At 42.9% G+C, this 25,259-nt stretch overlaps 1 protein-coding gene across 2 annotated transcripts in view; it reads left to right on the top strand.

The window, feature by feature from the left end:
- Window positions 1-25,259, top strand: part of SYN2 (synapsin II) — a 177,505-nt gene that overhangs the window by 137,072 nt on the left and 15,174 nt on the right. For both annotated transcript variants that reach the window (XM_071813319.1, XM_065845751.2), the window contains exons 8-10: window positions 1,313-1,387; window positions 6,000-6,102; window positions 17,796-17,945. In XM_071813319.1, the coding sequence (XP_071669420.1) occupies window positions 1,313-1,387; window positions 6,000-6,102; window positions 17,796-17,945 (328 nt within the window). The remainder of the gene's footprint in view (window positions 1-1,312; window positions 1,388-5,999; window positions 6,103-17,795; window positions 17,946-25,259) is intronic.

Below are 25,259 nucleotides of genomic sequence, written 5' to 3'. Positions count from 1 at the left end.
AGGTGTTGGGAGAGGGGAAGCTCGAGTTACTAGGAGTTCTTTATATTAATCACAATTCCTTTTTCTCCAATTTGAAAAGAGTTCTTTGCAAAGACCAAATGAAGTGAAAACATGTTAAGCCTAAGTGTAAAGCGCTCAAAAGTGTTAGGAGTTGTTTTCTATATTATTCAGTACTTCGCAAAAGAGGAAGAAATAATGATGTGAAAGACCCTCAGCAATTATGAGGACAGAAGCAAAGAAGGCTGGGAAACCTACATATCTCAGCAGAGGCAATCAGGTGTGAGCTGCAGACGCCACATCTCAGGTGTAAAGTGCCAGGGGGCCAGTCGGGCACTTTTCTGTGATTGACGTGGGTCTGACGGAGCCCCCGTTGTGCTGGAGGCGACAGTGCCTGTGCCCAGTGCCCCCGCCCTCCTCCGCACCCTCACATTCAGCTGCCTTTGTGAGGCTCCCATAGAAAAGCAGCATTCCCCCAAAACTGCTACTGACCCATGTAATTAGCTTAATAGAAAAATGGAGAGAAAACCATAGCTGCTGTCTAATACACTTGTAACACATTACAGATGTTCCTATAACTTTACTAACTGGAAGCACTTGCTAATTTGTAGCCCTAGCCTGTTCCCAGTACAGCATTCAGGTTTCAGAGAACAGTAATCTTCTCCGCCCTGGTAGCAGTCCTGAGGTCTGAGGAGGAAAAACATTGCTGTATGTTTTTTCTTAGATATGAAATAAAAGCTGGTATGCTCAAGCCTTGACGTTAACTGCTTACATTACATCAGCAAAGTAGCAAAGAGTGAAAACTGGAGGAGAACCCAAAGTCCAGTTCTAAACCAAATCTGAGAGCGCTTCTGTGATGTTAAAACCAGCGATATCTTGATGTTCAAGTACTGGGACCTAACTCTGCCATGGTCTGGGTCTGGAACGATGCTGAAGCTTCAGTCTCTTGCTATTTGCAGTAACCGTACGTTACCGGCCATTCAGTCCATTTATAACCGACAGCAACTTATTGCTAACACTTTCCCTTAACCATAGTAGTGCGGGGGTGTTTTGTTTTGTTTTGTTTTTTAAGTGAATATATGGGAAACACAAAATTCACGGCATTGTCATGCTTCATAACCTGCCCACAGTGAAGTATTACAGACAACTGCAACGCCTGTTAGAATTCATCACATTTTAGATATTCTGTTCTAAGCTGCTAGATGTTAGAAAATTGTCAATACTGCTATAGTATTCCTGTGAAATCCAGTGTAATTGAAGACACAGTGAAAATATAAAACCCCTTGCTGTCTTTGTAATATTTTCCCCCTTTCAGGAGAACTTCCATATCCGGAAACTGGAAGACAAACACGGGCTCCGCAATGTTGGAACAAATTGCTATGTCAGATAAGTAAGTCGAGTCTCATGTAAAAGGTAATTTAAAAAATCAATGTAATTTTATTTTAAATTAATTTTTTTAAATGACATTGTTGATTGCATTTCGGAGGAAATTCATGTCTCCCATCCGGTTTGGAAAAGAACCTTTGAGTTAGGTGCAAGAACATGAGCCGAGGGTTTGGGTGGACTTGTCTCAGAGCTAACTAACCACACTAAGTCCCGGCCTTAGGTGCCCACCTACTCCCTTGGGTTCCTGCATTCCTACCTGCACCTAGAAAACAACTGCAATTCCTTCAGAAAACCGCATTTTTCAGATTGAACCCGTCAATCATTTCTCCAGTTCATTTCCCCTCTTTAACAGTCTTAGCCCAGGCCGCAGTGTTTAAACTTTTCTCCTCCTATCCCATCTATTATAACCAAACACTCTAGTCTGAACTTCGCCTACTTAAATCGTATTTCTCCTTTCTACTTTCAATGCTGCTCAATTGCTCCTCCGTCATTTCTGAAATCCCCACCGAACGGCACCGCGAGGCTTTTACGCAGCAGCTGGGATGTGCTGAAGCGCATTCCCCATCGCCCCAGCTCTCTGCTCCGGCTTCCTCTGCTTTCCTTGTCTCTCCCGTCCTGTGCTGGATGTTCCTGCAGTGCAGTCAGGCCCGTTCTCCTTGCAGAGCCGTTCTGGAGCTCAGGTTTTACTGACAGAGCTCTGCTCCCAATACCCGCATTTGCTCCAATTCCTTCACAACCTACAGGCCCCTTTTTCCTGCAGAATAAATCTGGGAGGCTTTTGGAAGGCGATGAATTTTCTTTTGTTCAGCTTCTCCAAAGGTTGCTACCCGAGGAAGCTGAAAAAACGCTGTACAAGAAACGTATAATTGAAGAGGTGTTTTAAAGTTCAACAGTAATCTTTTCCTGGTGTTTTGGTTGTTTGGTGATGTCGTTTTGGGGGACTTTTTTTTGGTTTTGTTGTTTCATTGGGGTTTTTTTAAGTCTGGAACCTACAGCTCATGAGCTGAGGGAGTCCCGGGAGCTGAACCGTTGCCTGCCCTGAGAAAGGTGAAAACAAGCAGGGCAGGAATTGCGAGTCCCTGCTGTCCAAGCCCTGTCTAGACTGTGTCCTCGCTGCTCTCCCCGCTGCGGATGCGCTGGAGCCACATTGTTTCCTCTCCCTCATCCCCCTCCCACCTTCCTTGGACAGTGAGGTTGTTCCTTCACTGGGTAGGAAGAGAAAGAGGGAGCTCCAGTGTGTGTAATTACAGTGAAAACACAGGCACTGCAGTTTTGCCGTAAGGAAACTAAACAATATTGAGTGTGGGTAGTGAGTATGAAACAACCTCATTGTAAAGGCTCTCTGTGCTCTGCTTCTGCTTCCATGCCTGGATGTAAGACAAGTAGAGCGTAATAGGTATTTTCCCGTTAAAAACACGCTAGCCAGCAAGAGTTCTTTTATGCTGATGAAGCCAAAAGCGTAGAAAAGGTGGATGTTTTCTCAAAACAGAAGGGGATATGTATCACATAGCCCTGCTTTTTGTCTGGTTCCCACCCAAGTGCAGGGAGCAGAGCAAGGAAGAGAAGGGAAAATGGAAGCTTTCTGAAGAGCTGAAGCATTTTAATGGTGTACCAAAAGCAATCGAGTCTGATGCACGTGCATTTCATTTATAATGCACCTCATGAATTAGGAAGAACTGTTTTGAAAGCGGTGCCTGAATTGACACTGTTGGCTGAATACAAACCTTAGTCTCGGAGTATAGGAAAGAAAGAGGAATGTAGTGCGGGAAGGGACAACAACCAGGTAGAGAACCAGCACATCTCCATGCCATGCGTTCTCAGTGACCAGGGTCGGGCCAGGAGGACAGAGCCCTGTGCTCCCTGCCCATCAGATCCCGAGAACCAGAGCCCTGTGCTCACTGCCCATCAGATCCCAAGAACCAGAGCTCTGTGCTCACTGCCCATCAGATCCCGAGGAACCAGAGCCCCGTGCTCCCTGCCCATCAGATCCCTAGAGCCAGAGCCCTGTGCTCAGTGCCCATCAGATCCTGAGAACCAGAGCTCTGTTCTCCCTGCCCATCAGATCCCGAGGAACCAGAGCCCTGTACTCCCTACCCATCAGATCCCGAGAACCAGAGCCCTGTGCTCCCTGCCCATCAGATCCTGAGAACCAGAGCCCTGTTCTCCCTGCCCATCAGATCCCGAGGAACCAGAGCCCTGTGCTCCCTGCCCATCAGATCCCGAGAACCAGAGCCCTGTGCTCACTGCCCATCAGATCCCAAGGAACCAGAGCCCTGTGCTCCCTGCTCATCAGATCCCAAGAACCAGAGCCCTGTTCTCCCTGCCCATCAGATCCTGAGAACCAGAGCCCTGTTCTCCCTGCCCATCAGATCCCAAGGAACCAGAGCCCTGTTCTCCCTGCCCATCAGATCCCGAGAACCAGAGCCCTGTGCTCCCTGCCCATCAGATCCCAGGGAACACACTGGATTAGCGGTGGGCTCTGAGGCTCTGGGAAGAGCAGCCCCGTGTGCTCCTGTCAAACCATCCGGGCTTTAAAACACCGCAGGCAAGCCCATCCAAGACCTCCCTTTCCAAATGTATTTTCCCAGCTCTGGCGTGTTGGCAGAAGACACACTGTTAAAAATGCTTTCATAGATCTGATTGATGTTTCAGTATTTCAAAGAAAAAGGCTTTTATTTTTTGTGATATAAAGTCCAGATATTTACCATTAAAGGCCAGTTTCACTGTCCTCACAGCTTTCTAAGATACATGGTGGTATTTTACAGAAAAAAACCCAGTTATTAATAAGCAAGTGCATGCGAAGAGTCCAGTCAGTCAGGGCACCTACAGATGTTGAAATAGTCAGGCATCCAAAAGAACCTCTCATTTTGGACAAAAAACATGTTTCTCACAGGAAAAAAATAATATTTTCATTGCTAAATTGTTACCGTCAGGATCTTTTCAAACAGTTGCATCAATTTCTTTGTATTCTGCTTAAAATAAAAGCTTTTTCAGTGGAACACACTTGATAGAAGAAAATATAAAGAATGTGACCTAGTACTTTTTCTTGGAAGGGATGCTGGTCCTGAAGATATTTATATACGAATAAGGCTCTCAGCCCAGTAACGAGTTTGCTTTGATCCTACAATGAAGTCAAATGCTATGTTTATTACATCTTTGTTTTCTGCAATGGAAAATATAACGATGGGGCGAATCTATCAATGTGGCCCAAAGGCTGGAGCAGGAGAGAGCAGGAGAGGAAACAGCTCTCATTTATACTCATTTATACTCAAATGCTAGCCAGTGAAAGAGGAAAAAAAAAGAATGTTAAAGAACTGCTTTAAAACTAGAGTTTTCTTGAGGAGAACGTCCTCAAATGGTGCTCTGCTAGTCAGTCCCGCCTCGTGCCCACGTCAGTCACAGATCCTCTCTGTCCATCAGGTGGATGGAGCTCTTCACACAAGAAAAATAAATCGTATTTCTGCATGTAGAATGGCCGGACTGTCCATTCCTCAGCTCCTGTTTCTTACCACGAGGTTAGAAATGGCATGGAGGAGTTCTCATGTTCGATGCTGAATTCTTTACATTGCTGTTGAATTTTACTGCAGCTGTCTGTAACTGCACATGAAGTCTGTTATCTCTGCACGCTACGTCACTTGTACGTAGTGTCACGTCTTTTTCTCTCGCATCAGCTCAAGGGTTGTTTTGATTTCTCTTTTGCTTCATTAAGTGAAGTACATATAAAGCTCCCATTGCTACCTTAGAATACAATTGGGTCCATAATTTAAGACGGGGCCTTGCAGTCTAGTTTTCGTGATAAAAGCATGAAACCCACCCATCATTCGGAATAGGCGCAGTAGGCAAGAGGTTTGTCACACCTGGGGCTGTGCGCAGGTTTGAGTGTCACCAGCACACGGGAGCCCTGTTCCCGGCTCTCTGACCCCCTGGCACCAGCAGAGCCACAGAAACTGCTCAGAGGATCAGTCCCTGTCTGTGGAGCTGTCCTGTGAAGTGCAGCCCCCGCTGGAAAGCTGAACAAGCTGGAACACAGGAGGTTCCACTTAAATCTGAGAAGAAACTTGTTCCTGGTGAGGGTGTCAGAGCCTGGCCCAGGCTGCCCAGGGAGGTTGTGGAGTCTCCTTCTCTGCAGACATTCAAACCCGCCTGGACACCTTCCTGTGGAACCTCAGCTGGGTGTTCCTGCTCCATGGGGGGATTGCACTGGATGAGCTTTCCAGGACCCCTCTGATCCCCAACATTCTGGGATTCTGTGTACAGCCCAGTGGCGCTGGGGATGCAGGATGGGACACAGCCAAACGCTGCTTGTGTTCCAGTGCGTCTCATCCTCGGGTCACTCACAGCTTAGAGCAGACACGTCTGCACCAGTGTAAACTGGGACAGGCTCCAGCATAGCTCTGGGTGAGGATGCAGAGCCCCAGCTCTTCTGGATTCTGCTGGGCAAAGTAACCAGGCCAGGATCTCTAAGCTACTGTGGGAAATGTGAATTCGTAAAACTGACAATATGGTGAAAACTCCGAACTTGGGGCAAACATTATAAAATACTTTCTTATCTTAAGCGTATAGAAAAACAAGAGCCTCTAAGATACTCACGGAAATGAATTATTTCTATGAAACAGGTACAAGCTTTGGGTTGACACCTGTTCGGAAATATTTGGTGGTTTGGACATCTGTGCTGTTAAAGCCGTGCATGGAAAGGACGGAAAAGATTATATTTTTGAGGTAAGCAATCCCACTCCTTTCAATATATGCTTTTATATCTTACGAACACCCAAGGAAAGAACATGTGTGATAGGCACTGGTTTATTTGTGTTTCAGGCAAGACTGTGTATTTTTGAGCAACATTTACATCATCATACAAAGCCACATGTAGCTGTTAGTGGCAACACTTGCTGGAAAGTGTAACCATATATATGGTAATGTCTTTTAGTGTTTGAGGAAGTGTCCACAAACTACAAAACCAACCCAAAGGTGGACGGCACATTTTCCCAGCCCATATGATTGCTTTCCTGAGCAGGCTTACCAGTTTTTCCTGGAAGGTTTATAGATAGCACTATCCCAAGGGAACCCCAACCAAATTATACCTTTACATGGAAAGGGACATTAAGAATGAAGGGAAAACAACTACATGTTTTCTAGCCTAAATGTTACCTTTAAGATCAGGTTCTTCATGAATCACAAGTTTCTGCTTGAGATACTTTTGAGAAGTTTGTGTTTCTCATTTATCTTATTATGGATGAATATAACTTTACAAGCTATTGACACTTGCCTGTCACATAATTCAGGATTTCTTCAGCATCTCCCATGTTCTTAGAATTTTATTAAGGAGATAGGTAAGGGTCTTCAGAATCCCCCCACTCCAAAAGAGGTTGATATTTGCTAAAGCAAAATCAAGAGTATTTTTTCTGTATCCTGAGAGTGATCTGGAGATTATGGATTGACCCTCTCTAGTTATTTATATCCATTTACAACAAAAGAGCTTTGCAGAAGTAAAAATCCTTGTTTTCTCACAGTGTTAAACAACTCTATGTATTTTCTTCTCTTCTGGTTTCACAAATTTATTTATTAATTATTGCAACTGCTAATAATTGCTAAATTGATAAATAGCATTTTAAAGGCCTGAGCAGCTCACAACATTCAGCAAAACAAAGAGAATTAATCAGCACCTCCCGAGATGCTGAGGAAGATGTCAAGGAGTCCTGTTCCCTTGGTCTGCCTGGCCAAATCAGAACTGTTTCTGTTCTATTGTATCAAAACCTGTAACTTAACTGTAGGTTAAGGTGTAGGGTCCCGTTGTAACCCTGCTCGGTGGCTCCGTCCCACGGCGCAGCCCTGGGCGGCCCCACGCGCCGTTTAAGGCGCTGCGGGAGCCTCTGCAGCTCCCAGAGCCCCCGCGTGGCTCGGAGGACGCGGCTCAGCTTTTCCATACGCACATTTGGGATCGTTCATGCTGGCTTTAATCCGATAAATTCTGACCCCAAAATTTAAACTATAAAGTAAATTAAGACATAGGATCTTAGTTATCTTACCTCACAGGATAATAGTTAAAAACTGAAAGATTGCATGCAGAAAGCTACAAAACGAGAGTAGGATTGCATTTGAGAAGTATGTTCTGGTAAGAACTAGAGCTTTCAGACATAAAGCAATGTTGTTTCTTACACATCGTGGCTAAAGCTTGGCTGAGAAATAATTGGCAGCAGCCAGCACTACTTAGTCCCACCTACCGACCTCTTCTATTCCCTGCTTGCTTTTCATCCTGTTGCTTCTGTACAACTATAGTTAGACCTTTTCTGGTTCCAACCCGTTGCACTAAATACCCTTTGCTTTCATTCACTGGACTCGACTGTTTCCACATTTTTGATATTGCATAGTTTATCAGATTTTTGAGCTTCCGCCGCTGTCAGGTACACAAGGGATTTCCTGCACCAGGCCTGGGCGGGCAGAAGGGGGAGCGGCTTGTCCGAAATGAAACAGCCAGTGCAGATGATGCCATGGACCAAAGAGTGACCCCCGTCCTGCTGCTGAACAACCCCTCCTTTTCCACACCAGACACGGTCATACTTCTAAGCAAACAGAATTCAAAGAACTGCAGGATACATCATGCGCTGGGTGTATAGAGCGTTGTAAGTAGAGCACATAATAGATGTGGCAATTAGGAGTGGATAGAAGCATGATAATTCTTGCTGTTCTACAGAATCAGCTGAATTGTTTGGAAGATGGTAACGCTCATCAGCAAGAGCATTCACAGGCCGTGTAAGACATTGAAATGTAGAAAAGTTTGCGAAGTTCACATCCAGCAGAAAGCCTGTAAAACTTAGGATCATTTGCTACTAAAAATCCAGCTTACATCAACAGTTATTACACTATAATTTTAACAGTTACTTTGCACTATAATTCTATGATATAATGAAGACCAGAAGACCATCCACACCAGTATAGGGAGAATTTTGTGTACTTCCAAATGGGAGCACAACTGTGTTATTAAGCTCGCACGCACACGCTGCAGTCGGGAGCTGAGCGCTCTGGACAGACGCTGGCTGCCAGGGATTGCTGTGCTAGGGCTGGGAGAGCAGCGTTTCACAGGAACCAGCTCTCAGTACACAGAACCGGTCTGGACAGAGGAGGGCGCTGGGACAAGGGCTCCAGGACATGCAGGACCCAGGACAATAGGTTTAAAATACTCACAGTGTTTAAGTGTTACATAACAACTCATCTGCTTACTGAAATCCATTCTAAACTAATGTTAGGAAGTATAACACATAAATTACTTTTTATATTACTATTTCTGGAAGGTAATAAGTTGATTTCATATTTCCCTTTCCCTTTTTATCCTATAACAATGATTTTCATATTTTACTGCTATAGCCATTCAAATGCTTTGGGATGGTCATTTTGTCACATTCTGCTTGCTTTTATTCCCCAAAGCCACGGAGCAACAAATTGTACAAGTGGCTGATATTAGAGAATCAGTACAACATTGTGTCTTGTGAATCTAATGTTCTAACTGTACTTCTTCAAGCACACCTCTGTAAAGTGATCCTTTACCTGTGCTCTAGTCCAGTACACTTACACTGCAGGTAAGAGTGCGTTGGTCCTCAGTGTGAGACCCGGTCATCGTACCCAGCTTCTTCATGAAGGGTAAACACATTGTTTTTCTGGGTTAGTTTCTCTTCTATATCTGTTTGATTAAAAGGATGAGATTTTTAAAAGTATTTTTATTTTAAAGCCGCACGGCCATTCGAGACCTGCGAAATGTATTTGTTGTGTAAGTAGAGTAATGACTGCTCAGGAATAGGATGGAGGGTTTACAGAATTAAAATGAAAGAAAAAAAATGAGGATATTTAGTGACACTGAAGTATAGTTCTAGACACTTCATTTCTGCATACATAAACCCTGCTATGAAATAAATACACAAATGTTCATTACTGTTATCTTCCTTTGACCAATCAGGTCATAAAAACCCAAGAAATTGCAGTGTAAGTACAGCTTCTCACATTTTGTAGCTCTGGTGCTGGATTGGAGTCCATTGCATAGATTTGGGTCGGTTCCCCAGGGCTGGTTTGTCCATCACTATCTCCGTATTTCAGCAGCCCCTCTAAGAGATTTCTAGCCATCTGAACAAGCCGAAGGCGATATTACTGTTATTTCCCAAACACTGTAAAAAGGACACGTTTTTAGCGTAGCACTCATCTTTCCACACGGCTGCGAATTCTCCTCCCAGGGCAATTTCAAAGGCTGTCTGTTTGGGCCCCCTTGCAGTCGAGCCGTACCTCATGCATCCCCAAGAAACCAATCCAGACCAATTTGTCTGAAGACAGGAAGGATGAAATATCGGTCATAATCTCATCCAAACACAATACAACCTCTGTTTACTGCGAAGCTCCGGGCTCCCTACAGTTGTCTGATGTGAGGGCTGGAAGAGGTAACTTTGACTTTTAGAAGAACGTGGTGTTCTAAAAGAGAAAATTACCTTCTCTAGAAGATCCTTCTAGCTTTTCTTGTCTTTTACATCAATTCTCCAAAGAACTATCTCCAAACTCCTAATAGGGAGCGATGAAGTAAATCAGGAGTCTCTTAGCTAAAGGGAGGGGCTGCCAGGTTGACCAGGAGGGAGTTACTGTTGTGTAACAGTCCCAGCTCTTCACTTAGTGCCCATTCTTCTCACCTCTGTTGCAACCTTTGGCTGCCGAGCATCGTCACGCCAGAAACAAGAGTTTTATTAACACATCGCTGTAACATACAACTTTTTGACTGCCTCACCAATTCTTGCTAATAAGACATCAAATTAAGGTCCGTTAAACTTTCACTTCTTAAATAGAAGGAGGACTTTTGATCTTTCCCTTTTAAAGGAACAGATGCTTGCGCATTGTTCATGTTTCTGACTCCACTGAATATTCTCTTTTGTGATTCCTTCTTGGAAAACCAAACTTCTGGGAAGCCAAACAAAAGCTCCTGTCATGGTGATGAATGCAGTAAAAGAGACCAAATGTAATGGAATCCTTTAAAGTGGCTGCTGCAGGTGTCTTATTTCTGCTTGCTTACTGTTACCCTAAGCTACATTAAAATTAGCTTCCAAGTGCTTTATAATGTAGAAAGATACAAACCATTTGGATTCCATAAGGAATATTTTCAGCTGCTGTAATCCCATATAAGAAATTAAGAAACAGAATTTGATTCATTTTTTAAGTCTCGGTCCAAGAGATTCTGTCCCATCAAACCCCAGGAGCAGCCTATCTATATGGTGTGGGGTGCACTCTTCTGTCTTCATCATATACATTTCCAAAATTCAGCACCGCAGCCTGGACAAAGACATAAAAATGTATGCTGTTAGAATTCTTTGGTAATGTCCCTGGCCGGTGGTTTGTCACAGGTCAGAGCCCACTGAGACTGGGGCACCCAGGGAGGGCTGCCCAGGCCCTTCCCTGAAAGAAAGACCCAAGGGAGCTTGTTTCTTACCACATTGGCCAATATCATACATACAAGTCTCCTAGAATAAACAGATCTTTTAAAGTTTCCTAGAAGCATAATTTTGTCCGTAAATCAGGTGATTTGGGATGTAAATATGTGCAGGAGCGGCAAATAATAATGGCCATAATTTTTTTACATACTAAGTGGCTTTCCTTCCATTAAAGAATATCCTGTGTTCGGGTTAGTAAGGGAACTAAATCCAGCTGGAATAGTTGATCAAGTCAGAAGTCTCTCATAATTTATCATCTGGTACTAGAAGTTTTGAACACTGAGGAATCTAAGGTGACTCTTTGGGTGGTATAACGAAGGCTGCATCCGTCTGGGCACATTGGTATTTCCAAACCAAGGAGCATTCCTACATGTCGTAGTAGAACTTAATAAAGCTTAATAAGAAATGGCTTAGAAGCTACAATTCTAGAAAAAACAGCCTTTCTCCAAGTTTCTGATGGATTAGTGCTGAATTCATTAATATATTCCTTCGTATGTGGGCTTCATGTGATTGATAGAAAAAATCAGTTTAGTCAATGAACTCTTCTGGGACTTTTTTAAAATTTTGGAAGTAACAGATATAATCCACTGAAATTTTCCAGACACCATTCCAGAAATAATCGTGTCAGCTGCTCTTCTAGACAGAGAAGTAAATGAAGTGTATCTACAGACATAGTTAGTGAAGGGGGTGAATTTGTTTTGCTAGGGCACTAGTTTTCATTTGAACGGAGCAATAATCATTAACCTGCATGAATAACGTTAATATTTTGGTCTCCACCCTAAGAATAATTATTCACTAATATTCTTTCACATAGTATTTATGTTTATTGTGTCTATTGTCAAAATACCTGTAAGTTTTTAAATTAGCAACAATAATACTTGTTGTATGCTTACTGTTTTCTTTTGTTCATAATGAACCATACTTTATTAATACGGGGGGAAATACAGGTAAAATTCATTGTGATGTTAACTTAATTGTTATTTTATAGATGATACCAATCTCCTTCATGTATTTTCTTTGAAGTGCTGGCATTTTTCTCAGCTGTATTAACTGCATTTTTTATATAATTTTACAATTTTTTAAAATCTCCTACGCTTGCGTGAGTTTGCAACATACAAATGCAGCTTGGTCCATCAGTTTTGCTTGGTCTGTTCTCGTTCCAGGTGAAAGCAAGGCCATGCAGGTTTGTAGGCACTGGATGGCTCATCTAGAGCCGCGTGGCTCACCGTGGCAGCGTTGTCACTTTAGCTGCGGTGCTGTTGTTCTCCGCTGCAGGGTGGGCTGTGCACATTGCCCACCCCTCACCGCTGCTTTTCTGCCGCCCCATCCCAGCTCCTCAGGTGTGGTCACATTTCTAATTACAAATGGTTCCTGCATCTGCTATGGAGCCCTCAGGGAAAGCCCCGCGATTGCTTCATGGCCACTCACTCCCTGGCTTCTCAGAAATCACACCAGCTCTTCTTACACCCCGCTCAGTCTTAAATGACCTCTGCAAACGTTGTGTTTGCTTAATGTCGATTACCTTCCCCATACTTAGAACTCTTAAATTAAAATCTTCATCAGCCTCTGCCTTTACAGTCAAAATTTTCACCACAATTGGAGACATCAGGGTCCCACAAAACCAACCCAGAAGAATAACACATTCATACCACAGCAACAACACCGTCCAGCTCCTCTTATTCACAGACCAAAGGAAGTGGTTTTGCTCCGTCCTCACACTCTCAAGCACAGACCTTCAAAAGTACCCTGATTCACGATGAAATTAATTCCTCCTCTCTCTGCACTTACCACTTATCCCATCCTCTCCTGTAATTCATCGTGGCAGTGGGTGCAGAACTGTGTCTGGACAGTGGCAGTCGGGGAAGTTTCTCCTTCAAACATGATGAGCCCTTAGCAGTTACTGATTCCTCACCATGCGCTGCCTCCTTTATTAATCCCTTCCCATTTCTTCCCATATTCCTCAGAGTTCAGCAGCATTTCTCTTCTCTTTCTGGTCAATCTCAGTCTTGCAGCCCAAATTTCAGCAGCAGAGGGCACAGACTAATAGTCACTAAAAGGCCATATCACTAAAAGGTTGGTGTTTTGGTTTATCACAGTATGGTGTTCACTGGAACATCCTGTTCCAGCCTCTGTTACTTCTCTCAGTCTTCTATAGTTTAATATAAAGATGTGTCAAGTACATTTTCTGGGTGATAAAATTCATCCCATAGAGTTGGTTACTGAAATGTACATAAATTAAAGACCGAAGTGATATGAATGAAGTGACCGGAATTCGTAGTGATGCATGTTTTTACTGGCATCTGCAAGAGTAACATATTTGACTTTATAAATTACAGATGTCTTTTTTTCTATGAAATCCTCTGAGTAGGAAACTACAATATTTTAAATAGCTGAACGAGGTACTGAAAAAAAAAACCTGGCTGTGTTTAAATGATATTTTAAAACTAGTACAAATAGACTATTTATAAACAGGACGCTTTGTGTATGATTTAGCTTTGTCAGGTCCTCTAAAGCGGGGAAATGCCAGCGTGGCATTCCTGTTAGTTACTCACAGGTCTGGAAAACTGCTAGTGTTACCCAAAATATTTTCAATTCTTAAGGCAGATTTATATAAAACATTACTGATTCTGATAACTGGGGAAAAAAAAGACAACAAGCCCTCCTTGTAAAGTGTTCGCCGTGACCACAGCCGCTTTGGCAAGAACAGCGGCGGTGACACCGCAGGGAAGATGTTTCTCTTTGGGATCAGTAGTTTTCTTGTTAATGTGACACCTTCCTTTCTCTTTTTACCCTTGGCTGCTGCCTGTGTCCTTCAGCAAAGCACCAGCACTTCATCATCGTTCAGAGCCACATCCGACTGAGCGCTTGTTCAGCGTTGTGTGCGGCGAATCTGTGCCCAGTGATATTTATCCCAGTCTGGCAACAAACACCAGGGTTTTTAACAACATCCAAGCCTGTCCAAGTGACAAAAGGTCGTCCGGGGCAGGCGGCTGTGGTTTTTATGTCATGCGGGTTTGAATCTGCCTCGATTTGTGAGTAGGGCAGCTGTGCTTGAAAATACCATCGTCAAGAAAGCTAAGATCTCTACTGAAGTGGACATGAGGTTCTGAGCAGCACCTCGAGGCTTCTTTTTTCATCCTTAGCCATAGAAGTACAATTTTCATATGTGTTCTGGCAAGCAACGTGGCAATAGATCCTAAGGGAACTTTAGATGTAAACTTGCAGTTACAGAAATATTTAAAAATAGAAATTCGGTCAGGACCCCATCCTGCAGATCTTAATCCCGTCTGATCCTTTGGCAGGATCTTATTTTAGGCAATTTGTTTCACAGTCATTCCAAATCATTTTTTTAATGTAAGTGGAAGGTAAACAAAGTGAAGTTTTATTTGCACACTTGTGAAACATGTAACTGTTGCTTCTGCTGTTGGGTAAGAGGGGTAGAATACACACCTGCTGGTGCGAGGGGCAGCATGTACAAAAGTAACAGTCGCTAACGCCTGTCCGCAAGGGGGGTGGTGTTTAGACTGCAGACATAAGTACCCTCTGCAGATCAGGCACATATCCCATGTCCTTCACACTGACATCAATACATTCCAACGTTCAGTCATTATTAATGCTTTGAAGTCTCTGGTGCATATGGTTCCCTCCTCCCTTCAGGATAATGCATATTACTCTTGCAAGAAAAAGCTCCTGATAAAATGAAGTGGATCTTTAAGTATTACAGCGTTATTAAGAAAGAGCAGTAACTCAGCAGACGTTAATACTGGAGTAACTCCAAAAAATTTTGCATTTCGAGAGGCACACAAACAGCGAGACTGTATTTTACCCATTCAGAAATATCAATTCATATTGGTTCAATACTTTTCAATTAAAAGCATTGTTTATATTCCACTTTAAAATATCTCTGTCGAAAATATTGTAAATTTTATAGAAACTTTCTGTGTACTTATTAAGATTTTCTGCAATACCATTGACGTGGCCAAAAGTGGAAAAACATTCATTAATTTGCTCTTGACTTCAATTATTATTTCATTGTTTCCTTCGGGGTTACTTTAAATGGGTTTAGCTGTGAAGAAGCTTAGGGGAGACATCCTAGATCTGAAAACCCCTGAACAAATGTTGCCAGTACACATAGGCAGCATCTCTTGTAAATGAACAAACAGAAGAATAATGTAAATGCTTTGGGCCTTCACACTGATCTCATTATTAGAACAAAATTGTCAGCCTCGGTAACAATTTCTATAGCGCTCACCGTGTGTTGAAAATCCTCACGCTCAGGTAACACTATTTATAATGCAGCTCATTCCCAGCTACTGTGCAAGATGAAAGATTACATTCTAGTGTTATAATGAACATGCATGTTCTTTTAAACCCAAGTGGCTCTTGAAATACCCAATTTGTGTGTCTAATTCCTAGAAGTACTTGAATATCTACAAGAAGGAATGTTAAACTGTGCTCTTTGTTGATAAAGGTGATGAAGTGCTCAGTGCAGGTTGGATTGAGTTGCCCCACTGTATCCCACCTCAGGAGAGCTCCATACGCTGCAGGTGCATTCGATTCCCTGGGTCACCCCTACAGATAACACAACTCTTCCACCCTGGGAATATTTCAGCAGCAGGTCTTGTTTCAGTGTCTGCCCTTCAGCTGCACAAGCTGGGTGTTGGCAATAACGGAGAGAACAGCTCAAGCAACAGCCCCCAGCAGGATGCCCTCCCCGGGGGCCGGGAGCGGGCGCTGTGCTCAGTCCCAGCCCCTCCAGCGCTGCGGTGGGCGGGCTCTGTGCCCACTGGCCCACAGTTGCCTGTGGCATCAGGAAACACGGTTGTAGAAAGCTCTCAAGATTTTTTTTTAATGGCAAATGGATAAGATGTGTCAATGTGAAATATGATCATTTAAATGTAGCTCTAAACTGATTACTTTACATAAAGCGTATGCACAGAGGTACCTGTGTAGGCCTAGCCCCTAAGGCTATCACTAGCTTTCCACTCCCACCTAAGGAAATCAGGGTCTGCCCTACTGTGCAATTTCTAGTGAAGGTAAGGCAGCACTCTCAGTCATTTCCCTAGTCTCCACCTGCACATCTTACTGTTCCTCGCATGTCTCTGAGCACCTTTACCTGTAACATTTCCGTTTGCCTCTGTTGAACCTTCTCGGTCTTGTTCTGTTTACCTGCAACAGAGAGGGAACCTTAGAAACCAGAGAGATACAGGAGGATGCTCTTTTGGAAGCACTAAAACACCTCCGTAAAACTCACCGGTCCTTCCGCAGCTGTGCAAACCCCGTGAGGATCCCTTACTAAGGATTCTTTCCTTCTGCGCCCACCACCTCTCACCACCACAGGTTGTTATTGTCTGTACAGCATCACTCGCCTGCGCTGGTGAGAAGCCGCGTGTGAGAGGTGGCGGCTGTGCAGCCTTTCACAGACCCAAAGGGAGGTGGACACCCCTCCGTCTGGACACAGAATGAGATCCACGCAGAGTATCACTGCTGGTGCAGGCTGACCGCTCCATCCCAACAGCCTCTCATTGATTATTAATACTATTGTTTGCACTGTAGGCCTCGCTCACTTGTGACCTGTACCTGAGAAACACCACACTGCAGGTGACGTGCCTTGATCCGTATTGAAAAAGGATTGCGGTGTCCCAAAAGTGAATTAAATCCTTTGTCAAGATAAGAATGTCCAGTGCCATTGTGACTAATAGTTGGGGTTATTATGTTACACTTTTATTTCCCCTGAAACAAATACAGATGTGCCAAAAGTAGATACAGTGTAAAATAACAAAGATTCTGTAGAAATAGCAAATGCTTATAACCCACTGAAGTGACTGAATTCATTATCGGTTTTATTCACCTGAGTAGCTGGATTAAATAATTGCTGAACACAGTTAACCTGCCACATCTAGAATGGAAACGTGCACATTTTTTTGCCTCTCTGATATCATTTTTTCTGTATAGGTTATTACTTCTTTTTTTTTGCATCAGCTGCACTCCAGCCACACTACTTTTCGAGAAAGCATATCAATTATAACAAGGACTTATTTCCAGTTTTTCATTTCTTAATAAGGATCCAGCATTCCCTAGCAGAAATCCAACAAACAGCCAGGAAGCTGAAGTTTCAGTTTGCAGTTCCATTTTCTAATCCAGCTGATGAACACGGTTTGAGTCACAAAAACACATGAGAAATCTTCAGAAATGTACTTTATACAGAGACACGGACGATTATGTCTGAGGGAGCTGGGGCTCTTTAGCTTGGAGAAGAAGAGACTGAGGGGGGACTCATTCCTGGGGATCAACATGGAAAGGGGCAGTGTCAGGAGGATGGAGCCAGGCTCTTCTGGGTGACAACCAGTGACAGGACAAGGGGCAATGGGTGCAAACTGGAACACAGGAGGTTCCACTGAAATTTGAGAAGAAACTTGTTCCTGGTGAGGGTGTCAGAGCCTGGCCCAGGCTGCCCAGGGAGGTTGTGGAGTCTCCTTCTGTGCAGACATTCAAACCCGCCTGGACACCTTCCTGTGGAACCTCAGCTGGGTGTTCCTGCTCCATGGGGGGATTGCACTGGATGAGCTTTCCAGGTCCCTTCCCATCCCCGACATTCTGGGATTCTGTGTGATTCTGTGATTTTTGGCAGACCACTGAATAGCCTGAGAAACATGATTTTGTTTATGTGTGACGTGCTTCCCACGGGAGCCCCGTTCCCCCAGTGTCATCACACCAAACCTGTTTGTTGCTTGAAGGCTGGAAGGGGACAACGTAGTAAAATCGTTCTTCTCTTGCTGTGCTGTCCCATATTCTGCACTCAGGCACTTTTTTTCTGATATAACATATAGCATTTCTACAGATCTTGTTTGACTTCTGTTAAAAACAATGAATCAAGCGGGTGACCCGACTTTCTCGGCAGGTGTGGATCGGTTTGCTCCGGTGCCGTGTCAGTAGCTGATGTGGTTTATGTTGCAGGTCATGGACTGTGCGATGCCTCTGATCGGTGAGCACCAGGCTGAAGACAGGCAACACATAACCGAGCTAGTCGTAAGCAAAATGAACCAAATGTTGTCCAAAACTCCTGTGCCATCTCCTCAGAGACCCACTGCCACTCAGCAGCCTCAGGTAGGAAACTTCGGGGTTTAAAATAGAGCATCTTATTCTATAATTTTAAGCTCAAATTTTCCCTCAAGGAATTTGGCTGGAAAATTACACAGACATATGTTCAACTACAAGGATTCAAGAACTTATCAACATGTTTTATAGGTTTGTCACATTCAAATGAGATAATCAAATAGTGCAGGTGTTGGTGCGGTTCCACCAGTAAACTGGTAACTGTGGATCCAGTGAATTACCAGGGTTTGTATTGTTTCCTCTCAGTTATATCTGTATAAAGTATCATGGAAATAATAAGAAGCACTTTCATAGACAGTCTTTGCCCTGAGGATGTCAGAAAGAATACTAAGACAATAATACTTGTTCTTGTGAGAAATGAATTATACAATAATCTTTTTTTTTTATTTGCTGCAATTCACAAAAATGCCTTTAAAATCTAGGAAATTCCTGAAATATGTTGAGCATACTAGAAAACTTGTGTCAAAGGTTGCAAATGGATGTATTTAACTTCTTTTCTTTTACATGGCCTGCTAGTTAGAGTGCGGGGATGAAGAATTCTGCCCCGGCCTTGCTGCCGCTCAGGCTTTGGAAATCATCTTTGTGCTTCTATTTCCATGCTTACAAAGTGTGAAGTTCATTTTACTGATCCTTTAAATAACTTCTGAGAGTGTGGTATTTTTGTAAAGGTGTCTAAGAACATATAATTGTTTTCTTCTAAGTTGGAGACATATGGATTTGATGGATGGACTCTCAGATGCGTAAGGAATTGGCCAGAGGGCTGTGCCCAGAGTTCCAGTCAACGGCTCAATGTTCAAATGGAAACCAGTAACAAGTGGTGTCCCTCAAGGGTCTGTGCTGACACCAGCCCTGTTTAGTATCTTCATTGATGCCAGACACGGTGAGAGGGAGTTGGGGTGTTCAGCTGGAGAAGAGGAGCTCCTGGGAGACCTTATAGCACCTTTCTGTACTGAAAAGGGGCCGTTAGAAAAGATGGAGAAAGACTTTTTACCAAGGCCTGTAGTGACAGGACAGCAGGGAATGGTTTTAAAATGAGAGAGGGTAGATTTAGATTGAATATAAGGAAGAAATTCTTTCCAGTGAGGTTGTTCAGACACTAGAGCAGGCTGTCCAGAGCGGCCGTGGACGCCCCGTCACGGGAAGTGCTGACGGTGGGGTTGGACGGGGTTCGGCCCAGTGAAGGACGGCCCTGCTGCGGCGGGGGGCGGACCGGATGAGCTTGGAAAAGGCCGTTCGAACCCAAACCATTCCGTGATGCTGTGATTCTTTGAAACGGGCTATATAAATGCTAAACAGCATCTTTTATGTCTCTATAGCTAGGCAGCAGGTCTGATCAAGAGCTACAACTTTTGTGTACCTCCTTTAATATACTGAAGGAATAAACCATGACGAAACCTCCTGACAACAAACTATTAAGGACCATATTGCTGCTCTGCACCAGCGCAGCTCCATGGTAATCAGTGAAGCATCAGAATAAGCCAAACTGTAATACAGGAATTACCAAGCCTGAATCAAGAATCTATTTTTACTCCAGTAGGCTCCACAGCAGGTAAACAATTTGAAACCAGCTTTGTGGCATACCTCAGACAGACTCGTTCTTGAGGCAGAATGACTAATTTGTTCTTCAAATATATCATCATGCTTCAAGTTATAAAAATACACCATCCCACATAAAAAAGTGGTGTGGCTTCTATTTATATTACAGCCACTTGAAACTAAGCACAAAATTGTTTCAACCACGGAACCACATACAATGGAGAAGTTTCCATCCAACATGACTCTAGTCCATTGTAAAGGGCACTGAAAAAGAAAGACAAGGAGGGAGAAAAAAGATACCACCTTACGGCAAAATACAGTTTCTTTTAGGACTAGTAAATTAGCCATATGAATGAATCAAAGAGGCAAATTTGGAGTTGCCCGGAGCATGCAAGTCAACCCAAACCAAAATTTAAACCAGTAATAGATATTATTGTGACATTGATAGATTCCTTGTTTGTCTTGGGTAGGCATCTGTCCCTGCATTTTAAAGAAGACGAGGAGGAATGTTTATGGTTACTGGTGTCATCCAGAGAAACTGCTATCTGTTGTATGTAAATAAAGCTCTCACTCATTTCCAAAGAAAAGCTGCCTACGTAAATCCAGAATGAAAACGGGACACAAGGAGCACTGTAGAAAGTTCCTAAATTCCTCAGTTATCGCTCTCTGTGAAAAGCCTTTTTCCTCTTAAACAAATAAGTTCTGGATGGATGCACAGAGGGTATTTGCTGGCTGGCTGTTAGATTTCTACTTAGTTTAGGTTACTGAAGAATTCAGCCTTTTCTACAGCAACTGGATGTTATTCAACATTAGTCTCATTTTCCTTATCGTATCCTCTAATTGTGGATTCCATTTGACGAAAACCAGAGATATCCCTTCAGAATATTTGCAATATTCATGAGTTTTTCTCTCAGTTAATCAGACACTGCTTCCTTAAAAATGGCCTTCTCATATCACCCACCACTTCAGGACAGACAAAGGGGATCGGAATTGCTACAGAAGATACTCTTTGCAAATACCCGTTAATCTTCCCAGCTTTAAGGGAAAATCATGAAAAATCGTTCAACAGATCTATAGTGTTTAATACAGATGTTTCCTCATGTGTAGTTAATTTTTAGCTAGGTTGTTTTCCTCATAACAAATCAGTCTGTTAAAACAAGATGTCCCTTTCATCTTTGAACAGTCTTTTCCTTTTCTAATCTGAGAAATTATTTCCTAATCTTGACAAGTACCGTCCGTGCACTTGTGGGGCAGGGGGATACTGCCTATTTCTGCACGTCACATAAATTGCAAATCAGTAACTTTTCCCATATCAACTATGTGCATGTGTATCTGGTCTTAGAAACCAAAGTAATATAAATATCAAAGAGTAATTTGTGTGTTTTGCTACTTCTGCTTTTCAGTGAAGACTTTACAGTCAACAGCACAGCTGTAGGTGTGCCATGTTTTGAATTGCCTTATTATCTGCATAGGGTTTTCAAAAGTATTTATAATCTACCCACTACCGTGGCATTGGGTGCATGGTACATAAAAGAACGCTTCCATTTATAAATGCCTGCAGTGGTCCGTACTATTCCGATTAACTACCCATCAGAAAACACACCAATGATTAGAAAAACAAGGCTTTGTTTCCAGCTGTGTAGCCAGATGTTGATTGGGGATGCTTGGCCAGGCAGCGTGTTCTCGGTCGGAGCAGCAGGAGGAGCCGCTTCCAGCGGTGGGGACCCCAACAGCTGTCGTGGTTGTGTTGAACCCTCAGATCCCGGGATTCGTAAACACAAGAAATCTGTCCTCTGAGATATCAGATATATAGAGAATTTTAAAATATATTTTGTATATGATATACTGAGTTATTTATCTGTAAGCACTTGCCCAGGCTCTATAAGAAGTCTGACTGGTACCCAGCATGGCAGAGTCGGTGGAGGGGAAATGCGCAGTTTGCAGTCGTGTTGCTCCTCACACCAAACCGTGGCTCCTGCTTTCCTCGAGTGGCTGCTGCAGACCTTTGACTGCAACACCGAACCAGAAATTATTCTTGGTTACAGGATCCAAAGCTTGCCCGGTTTGCTCTTATCATGAGTCTTCCCACTGCAAAGAGAAGCAAGAGTCCCTGGACACAGAGGAGTTCTGGCTGGCATGACTACACATGGCCAAAAATCTCGTTGCAAAAACTAAGTTGTTTCTATTTAATTTAAAAATGTGACAGCCTGTTTTACTCACAACCGTGATAAAACTATATAGTAGAACTTTATCTAGGAATATGATTTTAATAGAAGTTTTCCATGAGACAAACCTGCTCTGCTTGTAGGCAATAAAATGATGGAAATCGAAATGTCTACCTTTTGTAACCTCTTAGAATACTTTTGAAAGCCCTTTTGAGAAGCCCTTTTCAAATCTTTCCATAAAAAAAACCCAAACCAGTGTGTTAATGCCCGCAGTGCAGGGCTGCAGCCAGGGGAATCGCTTCTCTCCTCTCCATCTGTTGCTGGGCAGATCTCTGCTGAGGCCCTGCTGCCTGCTTTGAGGCCTCTGCGGGTGCCGCTCGGTGCTGCTCTGCGCTCGTTTCCGTACCCGGAGCGGTACCATTACCTTACGTGCAGTGGAGACTGGGGTCAAGGAGCCCTTACTCAGCTCTCTTCAGCTATTTAGAGGTCTGCTTTGATTTATTTCCATTTTTTCTATTTTTCTCCTAATTATTCTTGGTTCCTTGGCCCTTTAGGCTATTTGACTAAAGCCAAGTGGTTTTCTCCAGTTTATCTATGTTCAGAGAGAACATTAAACCAAATATAAACAGAGTGTAAATAACAAGGAATATTACCTCCAGAGAGAAAAGCAAACCATTATCAAATTACCTATTCTTGTGCTTCTGTCAGAGTAGTCACAGTTCTATCAGATTCCATCTGTTGTACTTGCCTTGTTTTTTTAAAGTAAGCTACTCATTATAAGCAGCTACTTGTTTCAAACCACTGAAGCTTTTCTGATGGTCAGACAATAGTTACTTGAGCTGATCTTATCTGAAGGAGAATGCATTTAACTGGGAAGGATCCCACCATGGAATTATATGGACATTTAGAGTTCAGTATTATCCTGCTTATTAGGAGAAGTAAACTTGAGGTGTGGACACGATCTACATGACTTTCTGCTTTGCACGGTCTCGTAGAAGTTCAGCTGAAGTACAGGGTGTTTCAAAAAGATGGACCCAATTTCAAAGCAATATATTTCACGAGGACAATGTGTTACAATTAGACAAAAGTTTATGAACAGTTTAATGAGTTATCAAATTTTAGTGACCGTTTTATAAATGCTCTATGTTCCCTCCTTCACGGGTGGTTTGTGGTTGCAGAGATACAGTGATTTCAAATCATACACGTATAACCATTGATCAGGGGAAGAGGAACAGGGCCATGACTTGTAGGTTTGCTACAGATTCGTGCCATCCTTCAGACCCCTAACGCTGACTCTTCTTGCCTCAGCCGGGCCATGTTCACACCACTAATTAACATCATCACCAAGAATTTTCCTTCTGTCGCAGCCCCTTGGCACGTGCGGAAACACGTTTTTCTTCCTCGTGTCAGGAAGGAAAGGCTGCCTGACAAAGAGGCACATTAAAAGAGCACACTCAATCATTCCGCATGAATGAGGGTAAATACGGAGTTCCAGTATTCGTATCTGAGAATCCTGCTGAACTGGTGCAAAGCAAATCACTCCCTGGGGTAATTAGATCTATACTAACAGACAGCAGGAGTCATGTAAGAACAGCTTGCCTTCAAAAGGCTTCTCAAAGATCTAATGACCCCTGAAACCATACATCTTGTGTTTCTTTCTCATAGGAAGACATTTAAATAGGAGATAAAGGGCAGTTATGGTTTCATGTGACCATAAAGCCAATGTACCCAGATTTGTGGCGTAACATCTGATGGAAGCCCCAATCCTAAATACACCCAGTAGCTCAGCCGGACTCGCTGGCTGCCCAGGGCAGGGGAACACAGAGCCCCTGCCCAAAATCTGGACAGTTTTACTCTATGGCTTTTAATAGTTGATCTTTCTGAACCCTTACAGCAGGTTACTCTGTATAAACAGAGCCGTATAGCTTGTCAAGGAACACGTATTGTGTCTGTGTACATCTGAACTGAGCATCACCTGCAGTCTACGTGAGCAATCTAAGCAGTCATTCTTTACCAGTTGCACTGTCCATCTGCCCAGAAGTTCTTTTAAATCATAATCCCTAGCAAGCAATTTAATCTGAAAATGCTTATGGCGTTATTTTTGTGACTTAAAGGAAAATCAGGCAGGCAGCAGCAAGATGCCTTCCTAAAAATATTGGCAGAGAATCTAAAAACATTGCCACCAAAACTCGTAAGGAACAGTGAAAAATATTGCCGGGGCATATAGACACCATGGAACCTGAGACACAATCCGTGTGGAAGGTTATATAACTCAAAAGCCATTCTTTAAACTGGCACGCTAAACTGATTTCTGTGAGTCAGGAGGCGCTGAGCTCTTTTACCGCAGCGCGTTGTGGTTCCCTGGCTCACAGCGGCATCTTCTGGCGGGTTCTGCGGTGGGAGAACTGACTCCGGGATTTACGGATTATTTAGTGTCACCTTGGATCGCAACGTGTTACAGAAGCTGTGTCACATCAAACAAGAAATCGGGTATGCACTTTACAACCACTAAATGCTCCCTATTCGAAAATTTCTCATAAAGATATTGCATTTATTTCCTTTCTTTTCATTATTTTAATACAGAATATATTTTAATGTGCTGCCTTCATGTGTGTATATATATATATATAAAAGTATATATATATATATAAGTATATATAGATAAGTATATATATATCTCTCTATATATACACACGGTCTTTAGCCATGTATATTTGCAAGAGAAGATGCTTATTTTAATCAAAGGGTTTTTTAACCTTTTAATTAATTTATCTTTGTGAAAACAAAACAAAAACAGCTGTTACCATTTTAGATCTTAATATAAACGTCGAATTAAGAAAAGCAGAAGAAAATAAACATGTATGGACCCTGCGCTCTCACATCCTTGTAAGAGGCCACGTTTGGGGCACACTTCATTCCAGCTACATTTACAACAGTGGAGCTGATTTATCACAAGTATACCGTGATGGCATATATTTTACACCACCAGTGATGGTTTTTCCATCTTTGAATCAGAAACCCATTCAGGGTTTCTTTCCTGTGTTCTTCAAACAAGTGACAGAGATCACAACAGGGGCGGAGACCCAGAATTTAACCACTGGTTGAAGGGTGTCCGTGTATTTAAAACACTTGCTGTGTCATTACACAAAGCTTGGTTTGTTTTAAGCATTTGAACTTGGCATTCAGGTACTGTAATATATTAAAGATCATGCAGGAAAACAAATACTAAGTTTTTTAATATTGACAGTAATTAGAAAAGAGTGGGACCCAACATACAAGTATCAAACAGATACTAAAAAATTGATGGGGAAAGTTAAGATAAGCGATTTTACAATGCTTCTTGAGATCCTGTACCAGTAGATGGAGCAATTTCTAAGGGAGGTACACGTGTATTGCTCAGTTCTGCTGCTTATTCAGTCTCACCCATGAGCAGAGCAGGTAAATAGCTCACTGGATATTTGCTAGTGATAAATGCCTACATAAATGCTTTTGCTTGTTAGCTGTGAATCTGTCCATTAAATGAGAATGATAAAATCAAAACACCAATAAGTACTTATCTTTCTTAGCGTGTTTTGAAATAATGTGCCAAGAACTGAACAAGCGT

Source organism: Patagioenas fasciata, chromosome 10 (genome assembly GCF_037038585.1).
Source record: "Patagioenas fasciata isolate bPatFas1 chromosome 10, bPatFas1.hap1, whole genome shotgun sequence".
Lineage (NCBI taxonomy): Eukaryota > Metazoa > Chordata > Aves > Columbiformes > Columbidae > Patagioenas > Patagioenas fasciata.
The sequence above is the reverse complement of the archived record's forward strand: the minus strand, read 5'-3'. Positions and strand labels throughout refer to the sequence as shown.